At 39.2% G+C, this 23,976-nt stretch overlaps 1 protein-coding gene across 2 annotated transcripts in view; it reads right to left on the reverse strand.

Annotated features, from left to right (window-relative positions):
• Positions 1–4,039: 4,039 nt before the first annotated feature.
• Positions 4,040–23,976, reverse strand: part of LOC101466449 (E3 ubiquitin-protein ligase Midline-1) — a 91,124-nt gene continuing 71,187 nt past the window's right edge. For both annotated transcript variants that reach the window (XM_004552606.4, XM_004552605.4), the window contains exons 4-10: positions 22,580–22,687; positions 15,177–15,325; positions 14,376–14,503; positions 11,909–12,052; positions 7,466–7,627; positions 6,966–7,173; positions 4,040–6,349 (exon numbers count right to left, since the gene is read on the reverse strand). In XM_004552606.4, coding sequence (XP_004552663.2) covers positions 6,001–6,349; positions 6,966–7,173; positions 7,466–7,627; positions 11,909–12,052; positions 14,376–14,503; positions 15,177–15,325; positions 22,580–22,687 — 1,248 coding nt within the window. In that variant the 3' untranslated portion in view covers positions 4,040–6,000. The remainder of the gene's footprint in view (positions 6,350–6,965; positions 7,174–7,465; positions 7,628–11,908; positions 12,053–14,375; positions 14,504–15,176; positions 15,326–22,579; positions 22,688–23,976) is intronic.

A 23,976-nucleotide genomic window follows, 5' to 3' on the forward strand; every position in this document is an offset into this window, starting at 1 on the left:
GTTAACTTGACTCTACTCTGGACCACAGTGTTGGTTTTTGTGTACCCATTTCCCTCATTGCTGGTTTTCAAAAACACGTTTCAAATGACTCGTTGAGTGACATCATTGACTAGCCAATCGGTGGCATGCAGTCTGTTTTAAAATATTTTCAAGCAGTTACTAAAAAGTGTCTGGTACGAGGTACTAACTCCTAACAGAACACTCTAAAAACATAGTTGAGTCCAACTGAACAGAGTGGAAAAGGGCTATTTGGTATTTTGAAGTGTAGAAAGGCAGTTTATTCAGAGATGAGTCAAAGATTAGTCAAGAGTTCCACAAGACCTGAAGATCAACACTTTGTCTCTGTGGTCAGCGGCAGGTATTTGGGAACGGTTTTGCTAAGCTAGGGCTGGAGTGGAAAATGTTAACACAAACACATTAAGCCTCCCAAATGAATCCATTTTTGTGAATAAGAAAATGACCGATAGGCTGGTGATTGCATATCGATTGCACAGTCAGACCGCTGCTACGACATTACGCCTGCAGTCAAGCCTCATGACGCAGTTTGTCTGTCCATACGCAAACATAGACACCTACAGCTTCTAATGGTGATACTATGACTTGTGAGGATTAAACAGTGGTTTGGAGTCACAGAGTGACCTGGTGGAGAGCCACACAAGTTACTTGCTCATGCATACAGGAACTTCATTTCATTTTTTGATTTCCTCATTTATGTTTAATGAAGTCTAAATCAGTGAGAAGATGTATTATTTTTTTGGTTTGTTTTCCACAGCTGGACCAGAGGTCTCACTGTATATGAAATACCTCAACTTCATACGCATGAATTCCTTATACATTATTATAAATGCCAATCAATCAATCGCCCTGATCGAGAATACCTTTTTCTTTAATGCCAGTAATGACTCACACACACTCATGTTTGCAAGACTTTACTACACTGCACTCATATATTCATTTCCTGAAAACTCACCTGGAAACTAAGTCTTTACCCATAAACTAAATCCCCAAAAAGGGAAGCTGTGTGAGTAAACATCTTTATGTCCTTGTGTCTGACACACGCACACAAAACACATATACACCAGGTCTAAGTACACAGGAATTCATCTGCATGGTTGCCATTACTGTCAATAATGAAGTGCCATTTCTGTGGAGGTACTTGTGTGTTTATTTTCTTCAATCCTAGCAGTGACATCTGCTGGTCATTACAAGTAAGAGCCCTGTTTGCAAGACTGCACAGAGAACAAAGCTTCTGTACAGCCAAGCCAAAGACCTACATTAGCAGTTAGACATTAAGAAAAAAGGAAAGCTATTGTACCTTTCTTTTTTTAAATTTAAGTGTGAAGTGTATTAGAATTTCTTCTGCACAGAGCTGGTGTATTAAAAGCCATTTTAACATGTTACAAATCAGAATGATGTGAAGTCACTAATGCTGTTGTTAGACTTGGGTTTGTTTTGTCTTTGTTGCTGCTGTGCCTCTGTAAGAAATGCTCTCTCATTTTGTACACCCACTCCTGAGGGAGTTGCTGGTATTGCTCATCTTGGAATTCTGCAGTTGCCTATTTGCTTAAAATGCCAGATTATCAGCAGCAAGCAGCCACCACTGCATGCCCACTACACACACACACACACACACACACACACACACACACACACACACCTCCTTGTATATTAGGATGGCAAAAGCCCATAGAGTACATGTACAGCTCCCCAGGGAAGACATAGGCTGTGTCTTTTTGTCTCTGTGTTGTGGTGTAGCCATGAGAAAAAAGATCCTCATGGGACTGCAAGGCCTCTGGACTCACCAGACAAGTACAGCTGCAGTGCACAAAAAGCAACCCACTGAACCGACTCTGGCCTGATGGCATGTGCAAAAATGGGACAGTGTTTGCCTAAAGGACAGTGAAGTGGTCTTGTGAAGGAAGGTCAGTGGTTCAACTTCCCACAGGGGGGGAGGGAATGAATGAGCAACAGTTTCCTTGTCTTGCTAAAGTATCATCAAGGTCCCCAACAGGCAGCAAAGAAAAGGCCTGAGCTGTTTAAGTACACTAGTTCACACTAGTTGTCATGTGTTAATACAGTGCGACATCACGAACCGAGGCTGTGGAGAAAAACAACACGAGCTCGGCAAAACCTTCCCTTGACAAAGGTTAATAAAATTGGGACTCAACCTTTTGAGGTACATTTGAGGCAAGCAGGAAAATCCCAAGACACATTAAGTTGCCGCATTGATTGTTTAAAATGTCACACAAACTCTTGTATGGCAACGCCAGAGGATGGGTAAGCGCTTTTGGACTTTGCTCAGATTGTATAAAATTAAAAGCTGGGGTCAGAATTTAAAAATTTTGATTTTGCTGAAAATAAAAAGTAGTTTTATTAATACAGAAATAATGAATCAGTTAGCCTATGTTGGCAGAAACATTTAGAATAGACCTCCACATAGAATATCAAGAAAATATCTTCTTACTAATTTTGCACCCCTTTGCATAAAATTATTAATCGATATTGACTAGAGCTATTTATCAATAGAAATAGATGGAATTACCATGAGCAAGCACTTGGCAAAAAGTGGAAAGGAAAAACTCCCTTTTAACAGGAAGAAACCTCCAGTAGAACCAGGCGCAATGAGAAGCAGCCATCTGCCACAGCCAGCTGGTTTGTTGTCCCTCCTTCAGATTGTTTCCTCTTTTATTTTGAAATTTAGAAGCTAGTTCCTTATATGGCTCATGGCGTTGTGCTTTGTTTCTTCCCCACCCTGTGGTATACTATCCTTTTTGCTTGGGTACATTTGGCTTCCTGTTGAGTATTCTCACTGTTGTTACATTCTCCCTGCTGGCGTTCAGAGTTTGGTTTCTTTCAAATTGTTTTTGGACATTCAGCTTACCTGGAGTGCTTTTCATGATCCATGTAAGCTTGGAATAAAATTCAATTATCTTACCTACCTGCTGTGTGCCTCCACAGGTGAGAGTAACATTTCAGTTCAATTCAGTTTTATTTATATAGCAACAAACCACAACAACAGTCACCTCAAGGTGCTTTATGTAGTAAAGTAAAGACCCTGCAATACAATTTTTCCTAAAAAAAAAAAAAAAAGACAAATAAAATGTAATAAAAAATTAAGAACTGTTGGTAAACAAAAAAACTCAGAGCTGCCTATAGTGACACATTATTAAATCTCAAAAATAAGGCTTAAGATACATAGTTACAATACCACAACCCATATTTCCAGCTTGTTTTTTAGTCATGGTGAATTTTATGAAAACAGGCAAAGAGCCATCCTAGCTGTGAATTACAAACATACACTCACACGCACATGCGTGACTCTGCCATTTGGTGACCTGAAAAATTGTCTTTGTGTCCCTTTTGTTGTTTGCTCAGTGGAGCGCTGGGTAAATTAATTTGGCGAGCTCATGCCACTTAACCGTGTGAACGACACACAGAGCTTCAACTAATGCTACACTATAACAGTCTAGCAGTGAAGCCCCACTGAACCCCTGGCGTCTTAGAACAATTGCTCCTGGAAAAATCAGGAAGAGCCCCCGATGTCCGCGGGAAGTTCACGTGATAAACTTGACAGCTTCCTCTTCTACGGGAAATGTGTAAACTAGAGTGAACTCAGCAGGCTGAAGTCTGAACCTTCTGAAGTGCTTGACGTTAGAACATTTTTTGAATGATTCATGGCGTGACAGAAAAAGCCCACGCTGTCAAGTCCCTGTGCAGCATCTGTTCCTATAGAGTGAAATAGCAGTGAAGTACAATGCTGATGTAAGAATATTGATTACAGCAGCTTTAAATGACTGATTCTTGCTTACAGCACCGAGTGCAACACCTGCCCGAAGGGCACCAGTAACTTTATTCAAAACCAAAATGTCACAGTCTAAACTTATTGAATTTGGGACCGCCTGAATTTTCTCAATATGCGATCTTTATTTTTCACCAGAAATGGCTCCTGGCATTTCTCCTGGATATTTTATGAGATCGACTCTTGACATTCTCACACCAGCGCCATATTACTTAACTGGAGAAAAACAAAAGAGCACACTTTAATGTGAAAAGGAACAATGTTTATTTTTCACTCTCGTACAGACTTAGCTCAGACAGTAGTGACGCAAGCTCTCGTACTGTATTATTTTCCCGTAAAAATATCCACAGAGACTGAACAGATAACATCATAGCCTCATACAAAGTTCAAATGGAAACATTAAATTAAACACAATATTTGCATCATTTACAATGAAACACAGAGTTCAATCTATCGCCAATAAACACAGAATTGAAGCTCATTTGTCCTATGTATTGTGTTTTGAACCAACGTCCGTCAAGATATACAACCAAATCTTTACATTTACAATTTTGTAATGCTTAACAATTATTCAGTGGACTCTAACCTAAATTACAGAGCACATACTGTACTCGATTGTGTTTCTTCTGGGAGGTTTTCTTATACAGATTTGGACTATTTATGTATCAACAGCTAAAACTCACGTTGGCTAATTTTATCCATTTAAATTGGAGAAATTAAGGAAAAAAACAAAAAAACAAATAGGACCCGGTGACTGAGTGAGGTGAGTTTACCCTACTGACTTCGTCATTGTGCAACACGTCTGGGGACAGCCCCCCTGTGCGTGGGTGGTTGACTTAATAAAGTATCTTTTTATAGACAGTCTGAATATAGGTTTGATGACCTGAAGTGTAAAAAGAACATGTAAAGCAGTATGTAGAGATGAGAACACCCTGGTTTTGGTGTAACGGTATTGTGGCACAGATGTGTCCCACTAAATATCCATATGCTCAATTAGCAGAACGTTTAAAAAAAGAAGAAAAGAAAAGAAAAAAAGTACACCCAAATCTTCACACATAATCTCCAATAATAACCTGTGTCTACAACTGTAACACAATTCACATATTATGTACCACATAAAATAATAATGACAGGACTTGTATGACTGCCAAAAACAAACTGAACACAATAAGTCCAACACAACACTTTCCCAATATGAATACATGTTAATTGCACCAGAATCCATTTGAATGTTAAGCTACAAAAAGCATGAATAAAGTATGAACAATGTGCAAAGACAAAGTCTATATTTAAGGGAACGCTGCATTTAATATTGACCATAATGCTATTTTCTTCTCTGTCACATTTTAAAAATAAGTCTCCATTTATTCTCGTAGCGTAAAATTTATATGAACAGCAATGGCTACTTTGGTTCCTTTTTAATGAGCAAGGAAAAGATAAGAGGGGTGAAATTACTTTACAAAATATACATCTGTAATTCTGCTCTTTCCAACAACCCTGACGGATGAAAGTATACTTTTTGTGTTTATGTGTGCAGTTTGAGGGAATTTCAAAATGCAATATCTAAGAAAATAATCTAAAAAAGGCAGGTAGAGAGGAAAATAATAATTGATTGTGGCTTGTATCCTAGTTACCATGGTACAAATATGCTCACCATAGCCCAAAGTGCCTTAGAGTAGACTTTTCTAACCAGAGTCAGATTTGATTGAGCAAATTTTAATAATAGACAGAAAATCTTTTTGAGAAGCTTTGACAAAGCAACACGTCATGCAATACGTCTTTTTTGCACAGTAAAGCTGCGCTAGCTAACTTTGCACAAATGCTAGCAAGTTCTGTTGCTGTCTGAGAAAGTGAAGTTGCCGTGATACTCACATAGACATTTAGCCCAAGACAAACAGGGTGTTATGGCATGTATCAAAGGAAGCCAGCTTGTAAAGGAGGAATAAATCAGACATTTGCAAGTCTGGCTTTTTATTAGGACAGTGTGCTTGCTAGCTTCTGATAGAGATGGCATTGCCTCTGGGTACAAAAGTGCATATGAGGAGAATTTATGTTGGGTAAATAGAGCAGAGCTGATTGAATTAAAGAGGATAGATCCCTCTTCTGTTCTCTATCCAAAGATGAGTACTTTCACATCTCTTGCCCAGTGCAGCTTTAAGATACTAAATTTGGGTTGATTTATTTTTGTCTCTGTGTAGCCTTCAGTTGTTTGGTTCCAGTCCCTCTAGATGGTCAGGGATCGGTAGACCAGTAAGAATGGTTAGACACTTGTTCCACACGTTGAACACGGGACACACGGGTTGGATGAAAGAGACATGAAATGTGTGTAGGTGCTGGGAGCCTACAGCATCATAGAAGCTCAGGTATCCGGAATCGTAATCCAGCAGGACCCCAACGCGTCGCAGGTGGGGTGACGGCTCGATCGCTAGCTCCTTGCTGTTGTGACGAACCACCCAGGAGTTGTTGCAGCGGCAGAGCACCCAAGACGCTGAGTTCTTGCCGATCCATTCGTGCTTGGGGGCTGACTTATAGGCTATGCCTACAGCATACCTTGGAAGGAGATAAAATTTCTGTTATCATTATTTGGAAACCAAAGACCATCAGTATTTGCTTAGTTGAGTATCTCAGTATTCTGTTCATAAGGGAATTTGGTGGTATAAGCAGATGAAGTGGTGAACTGTCAGAAGTAATTGTGAAATGAGGCAACGCTTTCAATTTCAACATCAATCTAGGTTCCATCCTTCATTTGTTTCCATGACTGAAAAGTTGGGATTGCGGATACAGCTACCTGCGTAGTGTGTCTACACGCATCTTTAGCAACAGGCTGAGGATCTCAGACATCTCTAAGGACCTGCTCCTCCTTTATGCAGAAAGCAACAAACTGAGGTGGTCCAAGCATCTAAATAGGATGGAGCTTTCCTTTTAGAGGTTCTCTGGTCATGCTCGGTTGGGAGGAACCCCAAAGGCTGATCCAGAATACAATAGAGGGATTACATTTGTCATCTGACATAGGAGGATACCTCAGGAGAAAGAAGGAAGGTTGGTGGGGAAAAGTCTGCTTAGCCCCACAACCTAACTTTGAATAAGTGGACAGAAATGCATAGATGGATAGATGTTATCCTCAAACAGAATCCATAAATTATTACTTAAAATGTGTAGCTCTCACCATGTGCTTCCTCCAATGAGAGCTTCCCAGTAGTGACGCCCACTGTCAATATAGACATTTCCCACAACACCGTAACTGCTCTGGCTGGCGAACCGCTCTTGGCTGTGGCCTTTCTTGGATGTGGTTTCATCTCGCTCCACTGTCAGGTTGTCGTGAGACACTTTCAGCTTCTTGTGAGCAGATTTAGGATCAAGCTTGAACGGCTGGCCTGTTCGTAGTAAACGAGATAAATAGAAGAGTTGATTTACAAATGGTTCCCATAATTTGCTAGGAAAAGACAGAGTATACCTGAGTTCTTACCAACTTGACCATAAGGACCATGTAGTTACCAGTAAGAGATTATAGTGAAGACTTTTCTAGCATATGTAATTTCTCTCCTTGACCTACTTACCACCTATGGCAAATATTTAGCAGTCCACCAAATAAATAGTAATTAGGGGCTGTGTGTTTACAGACAGGAAAAAAAAGACTCAGGACTATTTCAGTCTTTATTATCTTACTGTTTGTCTTTAAAGTCCCTGGTTCACTGCTCCTGCTCCCCGCTTGGTTAATAGCCTTCACAACAAAGATATACTTGGTGCCACTCTGCAGACCGTGCACTGTGTAGTGGTTCTGCTTGATGTTGGGAACAATCATCCAGCTTTCCAAGGAGTTACAGAGACCTGAGAGTGGAGGAAAAAAAACAAAAAAGTCATGTCAGATTTAGTAAATAGACAGTTAATTCACTTAAATTATAATTCATTGTATTTATTTTTTGCATTATGCGACTCTATAGGACAAAGTCTAGAATGAAAATGAAACTGAAGTGCTGAAGAATTCATATAACTGCAGGCATTTCTCCTTAAAATAACTCACAAATAACAGAAAAACTATTTACTTAAGAGTTCCCTGGAAGAATAATGCATCGCTGTGTGAAAGGACGGTGAACAAAATAACTGGTTGTGTGCAACCCCATGCCAGTGGAAACAGGTGAGAGGGTGTGAAAAGGCACATGAGGAAACTATTCACACCTCGTTGACTTCATAGCTGCACTGTGCTCCCTCTGCTATGTGTGTTTGTGTGTCTTTGGTATGTGCTTTTTATTTAATGGCACTTTAGAGCTGCTGCACAACCTCCTAAGGCATATGTGTGTATATGTGGGTGTACATTTTCCCTCCATTTCATGTCTTTGTTTGCCTGCTGATCAGGAAGTTGCCACTGCTCGTTGTTATCCATCCATAGATGGAAACTAGTGTTTTGGGTGTGTGTATGTTTTTTTTTTTTTAAATAATGAGCACCCACAATTTTAATGTCACTGTCACATAAACTGTTATGCCACATTCTAACAAAGACCTCTAAACAGACAAAAATATCATCGGCACTGACACTGAACACAAAGTCGTTTAAATATTTGTTTTACCTTTTAAAATGTTAAAGCAAGAGAGGAAATGAAGAGTCATATTCATTTACGAAATGAAATGGAAGCATTTCTGCAGTTTTGTAAAGATAATTTGCAGCACAGGCCTAAAACTAACCTGTATATTATGGAGCCCTACAAGGGACATTGGAAAAAAAAAATGAAGATGAACTTTTGTGAGATCTCACAAAACTTTTGCGAGATCACGCAAAATAGGCCGCATCCTTCAGAGGCCGCATTTGACGGCTGTCCCAATTCGAAGGCTGCTCCAAATGCATCCTTCATTTCCCCGAATTTGATGGATGGGTCGGGTGTATCCTTCGTGGCCCAATCTATCCCAGAATTCATAATGTGGCCCAGCCAATTCCAGTTTCCAACAATGGTGGCAGCTATTACTCTATCTGGGTCACAAAATATGCTTTCAAGATATTTTCAGGCGAGAATGTAGCTGTGTAAACTTCAAATATCTGCTCGGTTTATCAAGACATTTAACACTTGCAAAAGTGCTCCGAGGTTTTCGGAAATGTCTGTTACCCACCAGCTCAAACCTGACCAGGAGGTCGAGGCCCACTAGAGCTGACGAGAACACCCACTCCCAGTACATTGTGCCTGGACCTCCCGGTCAGCTTCAAGCTGGCGGCCTCCGAAGGGATGCAACCTATTTTGGAAGATCTCACTAAAGGTTTGCGGTAAAAAGTAACTTGAGATCTCGCAAAAGTTCATTTTCATTTTTTTTTCTCTAATGTCCCTTGTGGGGCTCCGCAGTATATTGTAAACTCACATATGCTAGCTTAATTCTTTCAGAAATGATAGGTAGACAGTGAGATAGCCCTGATGACTAACTTTAGCTAACACAAAAACATATCTTGTCAAGGTGATTATAGATGATAGTTTGTTATGTAACATATAATTCATTGATTATGGAAGAAAAAGCATCTAAAGTCAGGCTAACAAAGCTAGCTTAGCATAAAAGTATGATCTGTTAATAATATAATATGGTCTAGTAAAGCTACTTTCAATATTCTGAATTATTTATATTGACAATAATGTGCTTAGTAAATGAATAATCATAATGAAAGTAGACAGGCACCTAAATTCATTAGTTATCAGTTTAGGCTAATACGTTATACATGTATTTGTGTGTACTTTGTTTTTGAATGCAATTTAAATTCCTTTGGAGGAAAAAGAAACAATGAAATGTAGTTAACTGAAAATCCTGAATCCTGAAAATTATTAAATCCATGATGCTAAAGACTAAAGGCAATATTAGTGTATGCCACCATGCAGTTATTATTTAACTACTGAGGAAGCTACTGACACTACAACAGGCTAAAAGACCTCTAAGACTAAAAAGCAGTTTGTGCATGATCTTGTCATGTATTTCCCACTGGAAATTAGATTCAGAAGGCTGTACAGAACAATTAGAAGGATAATGTTTTCACTGTTCCATTCCATAAAATTACAATACTTCTACTTCCTGCATAGTGATACAACTCAATTTCCACAGGGGGGAAACTTCTTGCACATGACTTGAATGCCAAAAGCAACACCTCTGACTTTACCTGACCTGGTAACAAGAGGTGAGAAAAATCATGCTGTCTTCTTGAATGGAAAGAGACAGAAATGTGAAAGCAAGAGAAGAAATGAAGTGTCAAATCAGTTTAATGGCTGTCATTTTTAAATACTCTTTAATACTCTTTAATCTGTGAAGTAATGACAAGGCAATGGCAAAGGTGTAACCTTACATAGATGGGAAGGAAAAAAATAAAGGAAGGGTGTAACCCAAAAGTATCAGGAGCTGAGTGAAAAGGAGGGAAACAAAGCATGGGAACCAAGAAAAGAAATGGAAAAAGGTACTTTTACTGTTATGTAATTCTGTTTGAATGTTAGAAAGGATTTCAAAAAGAACAGATGAAAGACAGAGAAAAGGCAGTTTGATTGAAAGGGAGCAGGGGATCTCGCCTTCAGATGCCCTGACCCCATTTTCTTCCTTGTAGTTGTTGCTCACTTGAGTGTGCTCATGATTGTCTAGGGCTTGTGTGTATTTGAGCAAGAGTGAGTATGTCGGCATATACTGCCTGTCTGTTGTTGCTCTACGAGACATTGTGTCACTTAGCGTGTGTCAAGGATGCTGATTCGTTTCCCAGCTGTCATCCCTCCTGACACATCTCACTCCTTCGATGCCACTTAAACCTAAATGTTTCACATGTTTCAGTGTAAGAACTCTGCGTTTCCAGTGAAGTCTAATCTTTTACTGAGTGCTCTTCATGCATTCTGGATTTGCTATTGTCAAATCTTATCCCTCTTTCATCCTTCACAAGCTACAGTCATTTGATGTGTGACAACATCAGGGTGATAGTAGCATAAAGGCCAGAGGCTTCACTTCAGGAACTTCCACTTCCACTCCAACGCTATCTTAGAAAAGCACTTCAACTCCCATCTGCCTTAGGGGAGCTAGTGGCCAGTAGTAGGGCAGCATAAATGTACAGAGTTGATCTTAGGTCTGACGAGGATGCCTCCTGGATGCCTCTTAGGTGAGGTGTTTCAGGTATGTCCTGCCAGGAAGAGGTCCTGGGGCAGACCCAGAACTCACTGGAGAGGATATATCTTTCAGCTGGTTTGGGAATGACTCGATGTGCCCTCGGATGAGGTGAGATGACTTGTCTAGAATTAGGGTTAGGGCTTGGTTTTGGATGTTTCAAGGTGGATGCATTTAGAAGGCCCAATTGACATTGGTATGGGGCAGAATAGGGCTTTCTGGCATTACTTTGTCTACTTTCAAGGTGCATGGAGAGGAGAAGAAAATCTAAAGAAGTTACAAGTCTATCAACACTTTTATAATAACTTTAATGGCTTGGTCAAGAACTAAAGCTCGTGGCCCTCATTACAGTCATCCCTGATGTCTGTAGTGCACCCGTGCATATAGACAGCTGTCACTGGATTACTCTGATGATGAGTAAAATTAAACTACAATAAAAGAGTCAGCATTCAAGCATAACATGATTCTTAGACAAGTTTTGATCTTCTTAAAGGATATGTGAATGTTTATTCACAATTCAGCGTGACAGATGGAAATTACATCAATCTGTTTGCATTCACATTTACCAAGTTAGTACTGCTAAAAGGATTGCTTTTTTTCCCACAAATTACATTAATTGGATACTTGGGAAGTGGAGTTGTACCTTAATTACTTAATGGAAGCCATTAAGGTGCTTTAAGACCCTGAATGTGGTGCTCAATGGGCCGCTTCAACCTCTCTCCTTCCCCCTGGGAAGTTTTTTGTTATGCAGTTCAAAAAGCTCTTCCCTACAAACGACTCACCATCTTTCAACTTTCTTTTTTATTTTGCTAATGCTAATGAATTCACCCCCATAACCTCTTATTTTCTTTATTGTAGCTGGGACCTTAAAAATAACTACTAAAATAAACTTTGTAGATTGGTTATCTGAGCTGGGTTATATCTTCATGTATTTATTCATTCTTGTGCTTTCAAGATTTGAAAAACCATTTAGTTCTTATCTGATTCCAGCATTCATTTCATACTTACTGGCAATGTTGGACTGTCCGGTGAAAATAGCATACTGGAGCTCATAGGACGTCACAGTGAATTCATCATCTGACGTCCAGTGGGCAGTGATTGTGTCATAGGACGCCGTGCACAGTTCTTCCCTTATGCACGGAGCACTTGGAGCTGCAATGATTGAAGAAAAAAAATCATCGTCTCAGGCTCTAATTTTAGATTGTGTTTGGATAAAATTGCAAATTACATTAGCGATATTCCAAAGTGATGACACACTCAAAGGTTGTCAGCTGTTACAACGGTAGCCTTGATTAACCTTGTACATGTTCATTTGCTTCGATTTATGAGTCTACAAGCTTCATTACACATAGGACTGAGGATGCTCTTTCTAATAGAGTGGTACGCTGAGCATTAAAAGGAAGGCAGCAGCAAAATAATAAACAATTCAGATAAAAAGCAGATCGCATTAACAGCGGGAACAGTAAATGTAACAGCCCTTTTTAGGAGTAACAAATGCGAGTCGTTACATAACCAGAGATGTTAGATTGGCTCTCTTCCACTCATGCATTGATTCATTGGAAAACTTCATTATGTTATAACTGTTTTTGTTCCACAGAGAAATAAATACAATGAATCACTCTTGTATTCAGTGAATGAAGCCTCTCGGTAGAAAGAGATAGAAACAGAATGGACCGAGGTAAAGAAATAAAGATATAAAGGCACAGCTTAAATTGATTGTAAAGCCACTTCCTATCTCTTTCTCTGTCTGTCACTCGCTCCCTCTCCCGAGCCTTCTGTCATGAGTGGCTGCACATAGTGGAGTGATTCAGACTGATTCACTTAGTGAAAAGGCCCTCCAGCGAAGCCCTCATGCATCACAGAGAATAAATACGAGCCAGCCACTTTCACAGACCTTCAAAACCCACTACACTACCTCGTTTTTGTCCCCACCAAGCTCCATAATTCATGCAGTGACATTTTGATGGGGCCTTGCAAATAGGACATCGGAAATTAATGTTGAAAATTAATTTTAGAGTTAATAGGCTGGGGTCTGTTCAAATGCAATGCTTGAAGAAAACCGAGACATCAAAAGATTTTTTTTAAATCCTAAATTAAAGCATGAATATAATCTTAATTGGAGACAATATTTGAGTTTCACAGTCCATGAGAAACTGAATCGTGTAATCAAAGGGCTACACTATAGATTAAGACTATACATTAGGTCATGGATTCAAAGAAAGAAGCCATCAAAAGATGATGATAATGAGGATGAACATGAACAGCAGTTCTCAGTGATTGTCACTACGCATTTTGAAAATTAGTTTCTGGTTAATCAGTATAATCTGTCCTGTCTTCCACCTCTGTTGTTGTGATTTAGCACGGTATAAATAAAACTGAATTGAACTGAATTGAATTATAATCAGCAGACGTCCATTTGATGAAAAATGGAGGTTAAACATAAAGGTTTCCCAAGCAGAAAGTTCTGGGTTTCTGGGTAAAAATAAAGCCTGCAGTTCCTTGAATGGCCACTTGAGGCTATCTTCAAATGCAAAAACTTCCAAAAGGCTGAACTTTACAGCAGAATAATCATCTTTACAGCCTGATACAAAAGACACTTTGCGTCTTAATGCCAAATTACTCCCTTTTGGAGTCACCCACCTGAATTGTATCTAGGCTTATGGGGTCAGATTTAGTTGAATAGGCAAAATAGCACAATCTCTAAACTCCTTGGAAACATATCCCTAAATGTAAATTTTGTGTCACGAACATTAACAAATGCTTTTTACGCTTCTCACTATATTTTGTGTTTTGAGAAATATATATCCAACACAGTTAGTTGCAGATATTCCCACTTTATACATGCCACCCTGTCACTGTCCTCTCTTTGTAAATACTTAAAATTTTAATTTAACCTTTAGGGCCCTACATGGTCAAGCTCCCCAGTACATTTCTGACCTGCTGAAACCGCATTCCTCTTCCCGAGCTCTAAGGTCATCAGCAAAAAGCGCTATAGAAACAAATTTTACTTACTTACTTACCAACAGTATATTTTTCTTCCTCCAATACCCACTCTGCACTAACAAAACACATTAGTAAAGCTGGCCCATAGTCTACTAACCAGTGTTCTAGCATTTTATTTGAATGCTACTTGGCACTAATTAGCAGTGATCTGTATAGTACAGGGCTGCCCAATCCCAGTCCTCGAGAGCTACTATCCTGCAGCTTTTAGATGCATCCCTACTCCAACACAGCTGAATCAAATGGTTTGATTACCTCTTCAGCATGCCATCGTGTTTGGCAAAGGCCAGATAACAAGCCATTCATTTGATTCGGGTGTGTGGGAACAAGGATGCATCTAAAAGCTGCAGGACGGTAGCTCTCGAGGACTGGGATTGGGCACCCCTGGTATAGTACATTGAATGCCTGCCAAGCTTGTTAGCATTAGTTGGTAACATAGCACATCACCCAAACACAGTCAGGCTATGATTTTTACCAGTGAGGTAATCCAGATTCTCCAACAGCTTCTTCTCTCTAGTAAAGTCCAGGGCAAATGTGTCGAAGGTGTCAGTCAGGTGTATCTCAGGGATCAGCACTTGGGTTGATGCAGTAGCCATGGAAACCCTATATCAGGACCAGTAGATACTTGTAATACACTTTACATATGAACTAGTCAGTTTAAGCTATTTTGTAATTGTATATGTATGTGTTAGGGGTGTTTTTGAAGGGTAGACCACCCCAAAATAGATTTTAACTGGACTTGAAAAAAAATGTCATGTCAACATCACAAGTGTTAGCAATACAGTGACAAGCATTTTTAGCATTTTGCAAAGCATTGTACATAACATCCATATACAGAATTAACACCTCAACAGTTGCTAAATAAAAACACAAACTCCCAATCTAAAGAAAATCATCTTCCTAATTAGTGAAGCTGTGCAGATTAGATTCTGATTGAAACACTGCTTTTGTATGAAGGACTAAAGGATAATGATTTCTTTTTTATATCACCCCTTTTGTTTCTCCTGAGGATGCACATATTGGAGAGCAGGTTTTGTTCTCAATTGCCAAATCAATTAGTCAGAGAGCTTAAGCAGGGAATGGAATAAGATTATGCTAAATAGAAGATGAAATCCCACTCTACTTGTTTTGGCTGTTGGCGAAGTTATGTACACAAAGTTTTCAAACTGTTTCTCACCATTTGTGTGGTTGCAGTCTTTAACCTCTCCCTTAAGCTAGATTTTAACATGCTGAGCTGAATAATTAAGGCATGCGGTCAGTGTGTGGGCTGTCTGACCTCTCATTGATGCTCTTTGCTGTCTGCAGAAAGCGAGCATGATCGGTTTCTTTCAGCGTTTGATCGGCCTGTGTTATGAGGGCTGTGGACCTCTCTATGCATTGCTTGCAGTTGGAGATCTGTTGGGCGAGCTTCCGAAGCCTCTGTGCCTAGAAAGTGTGAAAGAGAAAGTCACAGAAAAGACTATCAGGATGAATCGGAATGGATGAAATAGTGCTTATGCAAGTTAAGGTGTTGTGAATCATTTTGGCTGATAACATAATCAGAGCTGATGGCACAAAACGTCCCAGAAATATGGGCTTTTATGGGCGCAAGAAGATGGATGTTAACATTTTGAAGTCACTCATACATGAAAAGGTCAAATCCACGGTTGACTAATGTAGGTAGTCATCAAATTCTGCACGTTTTCTTCTACTGGTATTAACATCACAGAAGGTTAACAAAGGGCATGAACATACCCATCATCCATAAATAAAATCACAGGACATTTAGTTTAACTTTCACTTTACTTGTCTCTTTTTCCACATTCTTTTTGCACCTGACACTTCAAGGTAATGTTTTGGACATAGCTACCCATGATTGGTTGGTTTCTTAAATTCTGTTTTGAAGCCTTGATGAAACAGACTTGACAACGAGATTGAAAAGTCATTAGGTATTGAGCACATTTATCCGCTATTTTGAAAAAAGGAAAACAAGACGTTTGAAATAGACTTTTTATTTTATTCAGTATGACATAAAATTAGTGACTGACCCATCAACTTAGCAGGATAGCGTTTATAGGTGTCATAGGGGCTCATTTGCTTTCCCATAGACTTCTATAGAACGACTATAGAAAGGCTTTTTGCAAGCAGATACTGGCTATCTGGTGGCCTTCGAATAGAATGGTGGTTTAAGACAGCAGTCCCCAACCTTTTTTGTACCACGGACGGGTTTATGTCCTACAATATTTTCACGGACCAGCCTTTAAGGTGTTGCGGATAAATACAACAAAATAAAACCAGTACCGGTACCAAAAAAAAGAAGATTTATTCATAACACACGGGAAACGACCCAGGGAAACTGAGTTAGCGATAAAAACAATAAAAAAAATAATGCTAAAATTGCTGAGAACCATGAATTTCACACCCAAGCCTCAACTCTCACGGCCCGGTACCAAACGACTCATGGACTGGTACCCGTCTGGGGGATTGGGGACCGCTGGTTTAAGACACTTCTGCACTGACTTTATTTTTCCAGCTTGGAAGCTACGTCCATGGTTTATCTTGTGTATGCCAATAAAAATGTATGAATTCAATTATTCATATGAATCATTTTAAGGGCATTCATTCTGGTAGGGAAATCTGAAATCGTGTTCATTATTTGAGTCACTTTACCCTACCTACCTTGTTGCTCATCTGCAAGATGCTTTGCAACCCACCAAACTAATGTAACAACATGCCTCTTGTTTTCTGTGGTTGGAGATATGGGTGTATAGGTCTTATTGCCGCACTAGAGCTACCATCAAAAATAAATTGTTGCATATAAAAAAAACAAAACAAAACATTTTTTCTTGTTAAGATGAAGTCCTCAGAAGCTCCATCTTAACAAGAGAAGAGTAAATAAAGAGCACACAGGGTGCTTGGCAAAATGTTTTCTTTCAGTATCAGCTAATCTTCTCATGCCCCAGCTAATCTTAACTTTTTCAGAGCTGTCAGTGATTCTGCTAAATGGAAATCTGGGATTTTAGATGGCCTCGTTTGCTCCTTGGTTTCATTTTCTTTCCCTGTCAGCAAAGATTTCAGGAGACAGATTTAGGTCAGTGGTTACATTGAGGTCAAAGGACATTTCATCAGCAGCTTGGCTTGCAAAGAACCCAAGATACTGTAATCCTGATTTAAGGGCACTGAAAATTTCAATCAATTGCTAGTCATTATTACTACAGAAACTTTGTCTCAGAAAAGACAGTGTTGAGTTGTTTTTGAGTATGAGCTAACACAAACACCCAAAATCAATTTGTAAGAATTCTGTTGGTCTATAAACAATGATCCATCCATCTGTATCCATTTCTCTATTTGCTGCACAATCCTAACAGCTGAAAGCCTAGATTACATGGTAAAAAAAAAAAAAAACCATCCCTATTGCATTCCAAGTCTCATTAGACGGAGCTTAAAGAAATCATCTGTGTTTAGAGTACGAGAAAGAGGGCCGTCCCATATGCTCTGGGATCTGCTTTTGGGCAGTCTGTCTGTTTTTCCCTTCTGTTGAATATGTGTTGAAGGGTTTGCCGTCTGTTGGAAGAGTAAGGATCAGGTCAAGCAACTGTGATGACGCATTGTGTTGATTAGAAAATGAGGTCTGATGATATCTTAAATTGATATCAGAGAGTTTAAATTGGGATTAATAAAAGCTTGGCCTTATAAGTCAATCAACTCTAGCAAAACACAAGCTCTAAATTGTAGTTAGGTGTCATGTAGATATTAAACACACAGCATGAATGAGGGAATCCATTTGTTTCACAGGTTATTACAGCTGCAGACAATGTTCACTCTCGGAGGATTATTATGTGTGCTTGAGCAGTTGATAGATGGACTGAAGCAGCATTTTAATATTAAATGAAAGTTGTAAGAAAGATTGAGAGAATATGTAGGCAAAGCTTGTTATAAATACAGCATTTATAGCAAACAAATGGTGTCACAGTCCTCGCCCCTCTGAGCGTTCTATGGGCCAAAATCTGTGCCATCAGAAACTGAATTTGAATAAGTTAAATCTGAATTTGAATTGCTCGGATTGAATCTGAATTGTAACTTGAATAAATGCTTTTAAAAACTGAATATGAATTAGCCTAATTTGAAATTCAATTTATTGGTTTGAAAATGATCATCACTAAACTGAAATTGAATTTTATAGTTTGAAAATGAATTCATTTGCTTTGAAACAGTATTTAATCCTTTAAAAATTTAGCTCTCGAATAATTTTGGATTCACTTATCACCATTCAGTTTCAGTTCTACAATTCAATTTCAGTTCCAAAATTCAGTTTTTTGGGACTTACATCCGGTTCCGGTTCAAGAGTAATCAAGCGCAGATTAAATAGAACTACGTTTTACTAGCGGACCGAAAGTGTTACTGATGGGAATCTACAGCGTCTTGAGCTGAATTAAGACTTCAGAAGTCATTCGTCATGTCGAATGACCAGCGGATAAACTCTCAGGTTGGTAATAAATGTATTACATGTATAAGAACAAGCGTCATGTTAACAAATGATAGCCGTACAGTAACTTTTATGCTTATTGTAGCTGTTAGCTAAAAACGCTAAAGTGAATAGTTAGTCTAATTCATTAGTGCAGCATTACTGGATCACCTCTGTTTGAAGTGATATGATACAGTGGGGCAAAAAAGTATTTAGTCAGCCACTGATTGTGCAAGTTCCCCCACCTAAAATGATGACAGAGGTCAGTAATTTGCACCAGAGGTACACTTCAACTGTGAGAGACAGAATGTGAAAAAAAAAAATCCATGAATCCACATGGTAGGATTTGTAAAGAATTTATTCGTAAATCAGGGTGGAAAATAAGTATTTGGTCAATAACAAAAATACAACTCAATACTTTGTAACATAACCTTTGTTGGCAATAACAGAGGTCAAACGTTTACTATAGGTCTTTACCAAGTTTGCACACACAGTAGCTGGTATTTTGGCCCATTCCTCCATGCAGATCGTCTCGAGAGCAGTGATGTTTTGGGGCTGTCGCCGAGCAACACAGACTTTCAACTCCCGCCACAGATTTTCTATGGGGTTGAGGTCTGGAGACTGGCTAGGCCACTCCAGGACTTTCAAATGCTTCTTACGGAGCCACTCCTTTGTTGCCCGGGCGGTGTGTTTTGGATCATTGTCATGTTGGAAGACCCAGCCTCATTTCATCTTCAAAGTTCTCACTGATGGAAGGAGGTTTTGGCTCAAAATCTCACGATACATGGCCCCATTCATTCTGTCCTTAACACGGATCAGTCGTCCTGTCCCCTTGGCAGAAAAACAGCCCCATAGCATGATCTTTCCACCCCCATGCTTCACAGTAGGTATGGTGTTCTTGGGATGCAACTCAGTATCCTTCTTCCTCCAAACACGACGAGTTGAGTTTATACCAAAAAGTTCTACTTTGGTTTCATCTGACCACATGACATTCTCCCAATCCTCTGCTGTATCATCCATGTGCTCTCTGGCAAACTTCAGACAGGCCTGGACATGCACTGGCTTCAGCAGCGGAACACGTCTGGCACTGCGGGATTTGATTCCCTGCCGTTGTAGTGTGTTACTGATGGTGACCTTTGTTACTTTGGTCCCAGCTCTCTGCAGGTCATTCACCAGGTCCCCCCGTGTGGTTCTGGGATCTTTGCTCACCGTTCTCATGATCATTTTGACCCCACGGGATGAGATCTTGCGTGGAGCCCCAGATCGAGGGAGATTATCAGTGGTCTTGTATGTCTTCCATTTTCTGATGATCGCTCCCACAGTTGATTTTTTCACACCAAGCTGCTTGCCTATTGTAGATTCACTCTTCCCAGTCTGGTGCAGGTCTACAATACTTTTCCTGGTGTCCTTCGAAAGCTCTTTGGTCTTGGCCATGGCGGAGTTTGGAGTCTGACTGTTTGAGGCTGTGGACAGGTGTCTTTTATACAGATGATGAGTTCAAACAGGTGCCATTCATACAGGTAACGAGTGGGGGACAGAAAAGCTTCTTACAGAAGACGTTACAGGTCTGTGAGAGCCAGAGATTTTCCTTGTTTGAGGTGACCAAATACTTATTTTCCACCCTAATTTACGAATAAATTCTTTACAAATCCTACCATGTGAATTCATGGATTTTTTTTTTCACATTCTGTCTCTCACAGTTGAAGTGTACCTCTGGTGCAAATTACTGACCTCTGTCATCATTTTAAGTGGGGGAACTTGCACAATCGGTGGCTGACTAAATACTTTTTTGCCCCACTGTATGTGACTATCACTGTGTTTAACTACCATAATAATTCTTAGGGTACTGAGTGCATGCTTAATTAGTTTTTTTTTTTTTTTAAACATACTGCTCCATTGCTGTTTGACAGGCTGAAGTCGTTGGATCACCTCCTAAATCAACCATCTTGTACAGGTGTTTTGTGCCAGAAATGGAGTGTCCACTGAAGACTGAAGATACTGAATTTCTACGCCTTGCCATTGATCCCTCTTGTGCCTTCATCTAGACAAGAGACATTAACTTAACCACTCTCACATGCTCTGTACCTACATCACCTTCCCTGACAGTCGTAGCTAGGCTCATCTGAGGGTGAAATTATAAGAATGTGTTATTTTGCAAAGTGCTCTCTAGGGTTCCTAAATAAAATATGGCATTGAGGTCATTTCTTTTGAATTAATCCCTTCTTCTGAAATATAAGAACCTCTCCTGGTTTTAATGGCACTTTGGATTTCCTTACTTTCTGTTCCACTCCCAACCCCGAATAGATGCTGACACAGTAACATGGAAGAGGGAAAGAAGTTGGAAAGAACTACTACAAATAAACCTAATGCCTAACAATGTAAAATAAGAACAATAATAACAATAAAGGTAAAAGATGAAGTAACAAGTTTTTAGTTTCTTGTTTATTCCAAATGATCATCCAGATGTCTGTGACATGTGATGACAAACACCATAATGGAAGACCTTTGTCATCACATGCTTAAACTCATCATATATTTTTGCATATGCTGAACAGACAGTCAGACATGCTTTAACTGTGGGGTAGAAAACTGCATGAACACCATACGGCAGGGGTCTCAAACGCTGTCCTGCAACTTTTCCATGTGTCCCTATTGCAACACACCTAGTAGGTCATTAGGAAGACTATAGAACTTGACTGCATGCTGAGTTGGCAATTCAGCCATTTGATTCATGTTACAGCAGCTCATGAGTGAATGAACATGGTGCAATAAAAGTATTTTTAGAAGTATATGTTTCCAAATACATACATTTACTTAAATTTACTTGAGTAGGGTTAGGGGTTGCCACCTCAGCATGCAGTCAAGTTCTATACTCTTGCTAATGACCTACTAATTGTATTCAGGTGTGTTGCACCAGGGACACATGGATAAGTTGCATGACACCAGCTCTCGAGGACTGGAGTTTGAGACCCCTGTCATACGAAATATGACAGGTGTGGTTGAACTGCATGAAGACTCTGAAGTGTCTCTTCTCTTCTGGCAGGACAGGAATGTGGCCTTGTCCTGTGAGCCACCTTAAGGGTGTACTTGGAGTAGAACTGGACTGTCACCGGCCTCAGGCTCTTCACCTTTTCAAAGACAAAGCAGTCATTTAGATAAAATATTAGATATTGTTTACCTGTAAATGCACAAAGTAAATTTAGAAATGTAATTCTTGTCAAGAGTGAACAAGCACTGATAGTGTAATCTACAGCTCTGGCCAAATGTTTAGAAACTGAGAAGTGTTGTTTGTTTATTTACATAGTTTGCTGTTTCAGTGATAGTTGTATATCATATTATATCACTTCAAACAGATGTGATCCAGCAATGCTGCACTAATGAATTAGACTAACTATTCACTTTAGCTAACGTTATTAAGTTAGCTAAAGAGTTGGGATGCTGTGTGAGACATAAATAAAGCTAAAATACAAAGGTTTGGACACCGTTTTGCATGTTTCCCTACTGTAGGAGTCTCTGCAAGCATACAGGGCTCTGAGAGGGTACAAGATGACAACTTTGGAATTCTACTAGAAACAGTCGATCATATTTGTTTGTCAAAGCTGAATTCAGGGGAAACTACGCTAAATTAGTGTTTTTAGCTAACAGCTACGATAAGCATAAAAGTTACTGTACGGCTATCATTTGTTAACATGACGCTTGTTCTTATACATGTAATACATTTATTACCAACCTGAGAGTTTATCCGCTGGTCATTCGACATGACGAATGACTTCTGAAGTCTTAATTCAGCTCAAGACGCTGTAGATTCCCATCAGTAACACTTTCGGTCCACTAGTAAAACGTAGTTCTATTTAATCTGCGCTTGATTACTCTTGAACCGGAACCGGATGTAAGTCCCAAAAAACTGAATTTTGGAACTGAAATTGAATTGTAGAACTGAAACTGAATGTTGAGAAGTGAATCCGAAATTATTCGAGAGCTAAATTTTTAATGGATAAAATACTGTTTCAAAGCAAATGAATTCATTTTCAAACTATAAAATTCAATTTCAGTTTAGTGATGATCATTTTCAAACCAATAAATTGAATTTCAAATTAGGCTAATTCATATTCAGTTTTTAAAAGCATTTATTCAAGTTACAATTCAGATTCAATCCGAGCAATTCAAATTCAGATTTAACTTATTCAAATTCAGTTTCTGATGGCACAGATTTCGGCCCATAGCGTTCACCTCACCTTCCCCTCTTTGATCTTGTTCCCGATGATCTGCCTCCTCTGCTGAATAATGTCAATCAGGACGTCACACTCCTCCAAGAGCTTGCCCTCCTGGCGGGACGCGTTCACCTGAGAAACCAATTCATGGCGAGTATTAGACAAACAAAGCGACTGATGAAAGGTGTGGATGGGGTATATAGAGGGATGTATGTTTAGTGATTCCACATCATGTCCACTGAGGGACAGGGTGTTATTTTCATCCATCAGCCAGCCCTCCTGTCTGGAAGCAAACACTTGACGAAGATATTCAGCTATTTTGCCTCCTGCTGGCTAGAGGGCTGAGTGATAAGGAAAGTAAGCGGGAAGCACTATGTCTGTTAGAAAGCACACATGACTCTCAGCAATATGCTGTGCAAGGGTAATGAAATGAGCTCTTATACACGGTACAGTGTATATATATTTGCCTTTTTATATGAGTGTGAGAATTCTGAATGTGAAAGAAATGTACAGTAGGTTTATGTTTTTGCTGTTTTATATATTAAACAAGTACATAAAAAGGTGAAGCGATGTACAAATAGATCTTGTGGAAAATCTGACTCACTGAGCAACTTCAATAACAGAAGTTGCTTTTCAAATTCAACAAAGGGCATTTGTGAACTGTCATGGACATGTAGATATCTATAGCAAAATGCCCAATTCACAGCAGAGATAAACATGTTCACAGGCTGATAAACTAAAGTATTTTTGGTCTTATTTTCCCCTTCATAAAAACTCTACTTCCTAACTCATAACTAGTTATCCATTATTAGAAGTGAGGCAGCTTTTAGAGGCAGGTTGGCTAGCTACAAACTGGATGGCTAACTCTTTGCTAATCATCGGTTCAGCTAATTCAAATCAAAGATCTAAATCTTCAAACTGTGTTTGAGATGTTGGTGCCTTTTGAATCATTTTTAATGCAATTATCTGACAAATAATATGCCATGCTCTTCCACTAATTTTACTAAACAGGCGTTCTATCTATTGTAGCTAACCTAGGTTAGTTAGCTTGTTAAAGAAGCTAACTAGTCAAGAATACTTATTATTCATGACAAACAAAAATATGCAGTAACTTTATTTTTACAGATGCTGTCGTGTAGCATTTAAGGGGAATGGAATATAAAGGTGATTACATCTAAACAGTCAAATTATTCTTTTACAGACATATATACCTACAATCATTGTAGGTATATATTATGGAATTCACAATATTGAATTCCAGTGTAGAGCCTAGTAATATCCTAAGTGAGCAGCAGTATTATAAAAGGAGCATAATCAGCCTAATTTCAGTCTATGGACTGAAACATCTGTGTGCCTCAAATCCCACTGATGGCAGTTAACTTTAATAAAAATGATTTAGTCTAGCTGGAAGGTGTCTGAAA

Source organism: Maylandia zebra, linkage group LG23 (assembly GCF_041146795.1).
Source record: "Maylandia zebra isolate NMK-2024a linkage group LG23, Mzebra_GT3a, whole genome shotgun sequence".
Lineage (NCBI taxonomy): Eukaryota > Metazoa > Chordata > Actinopteri > Cichliformes > Cichlidae > Maylandia > Maylandia zebra.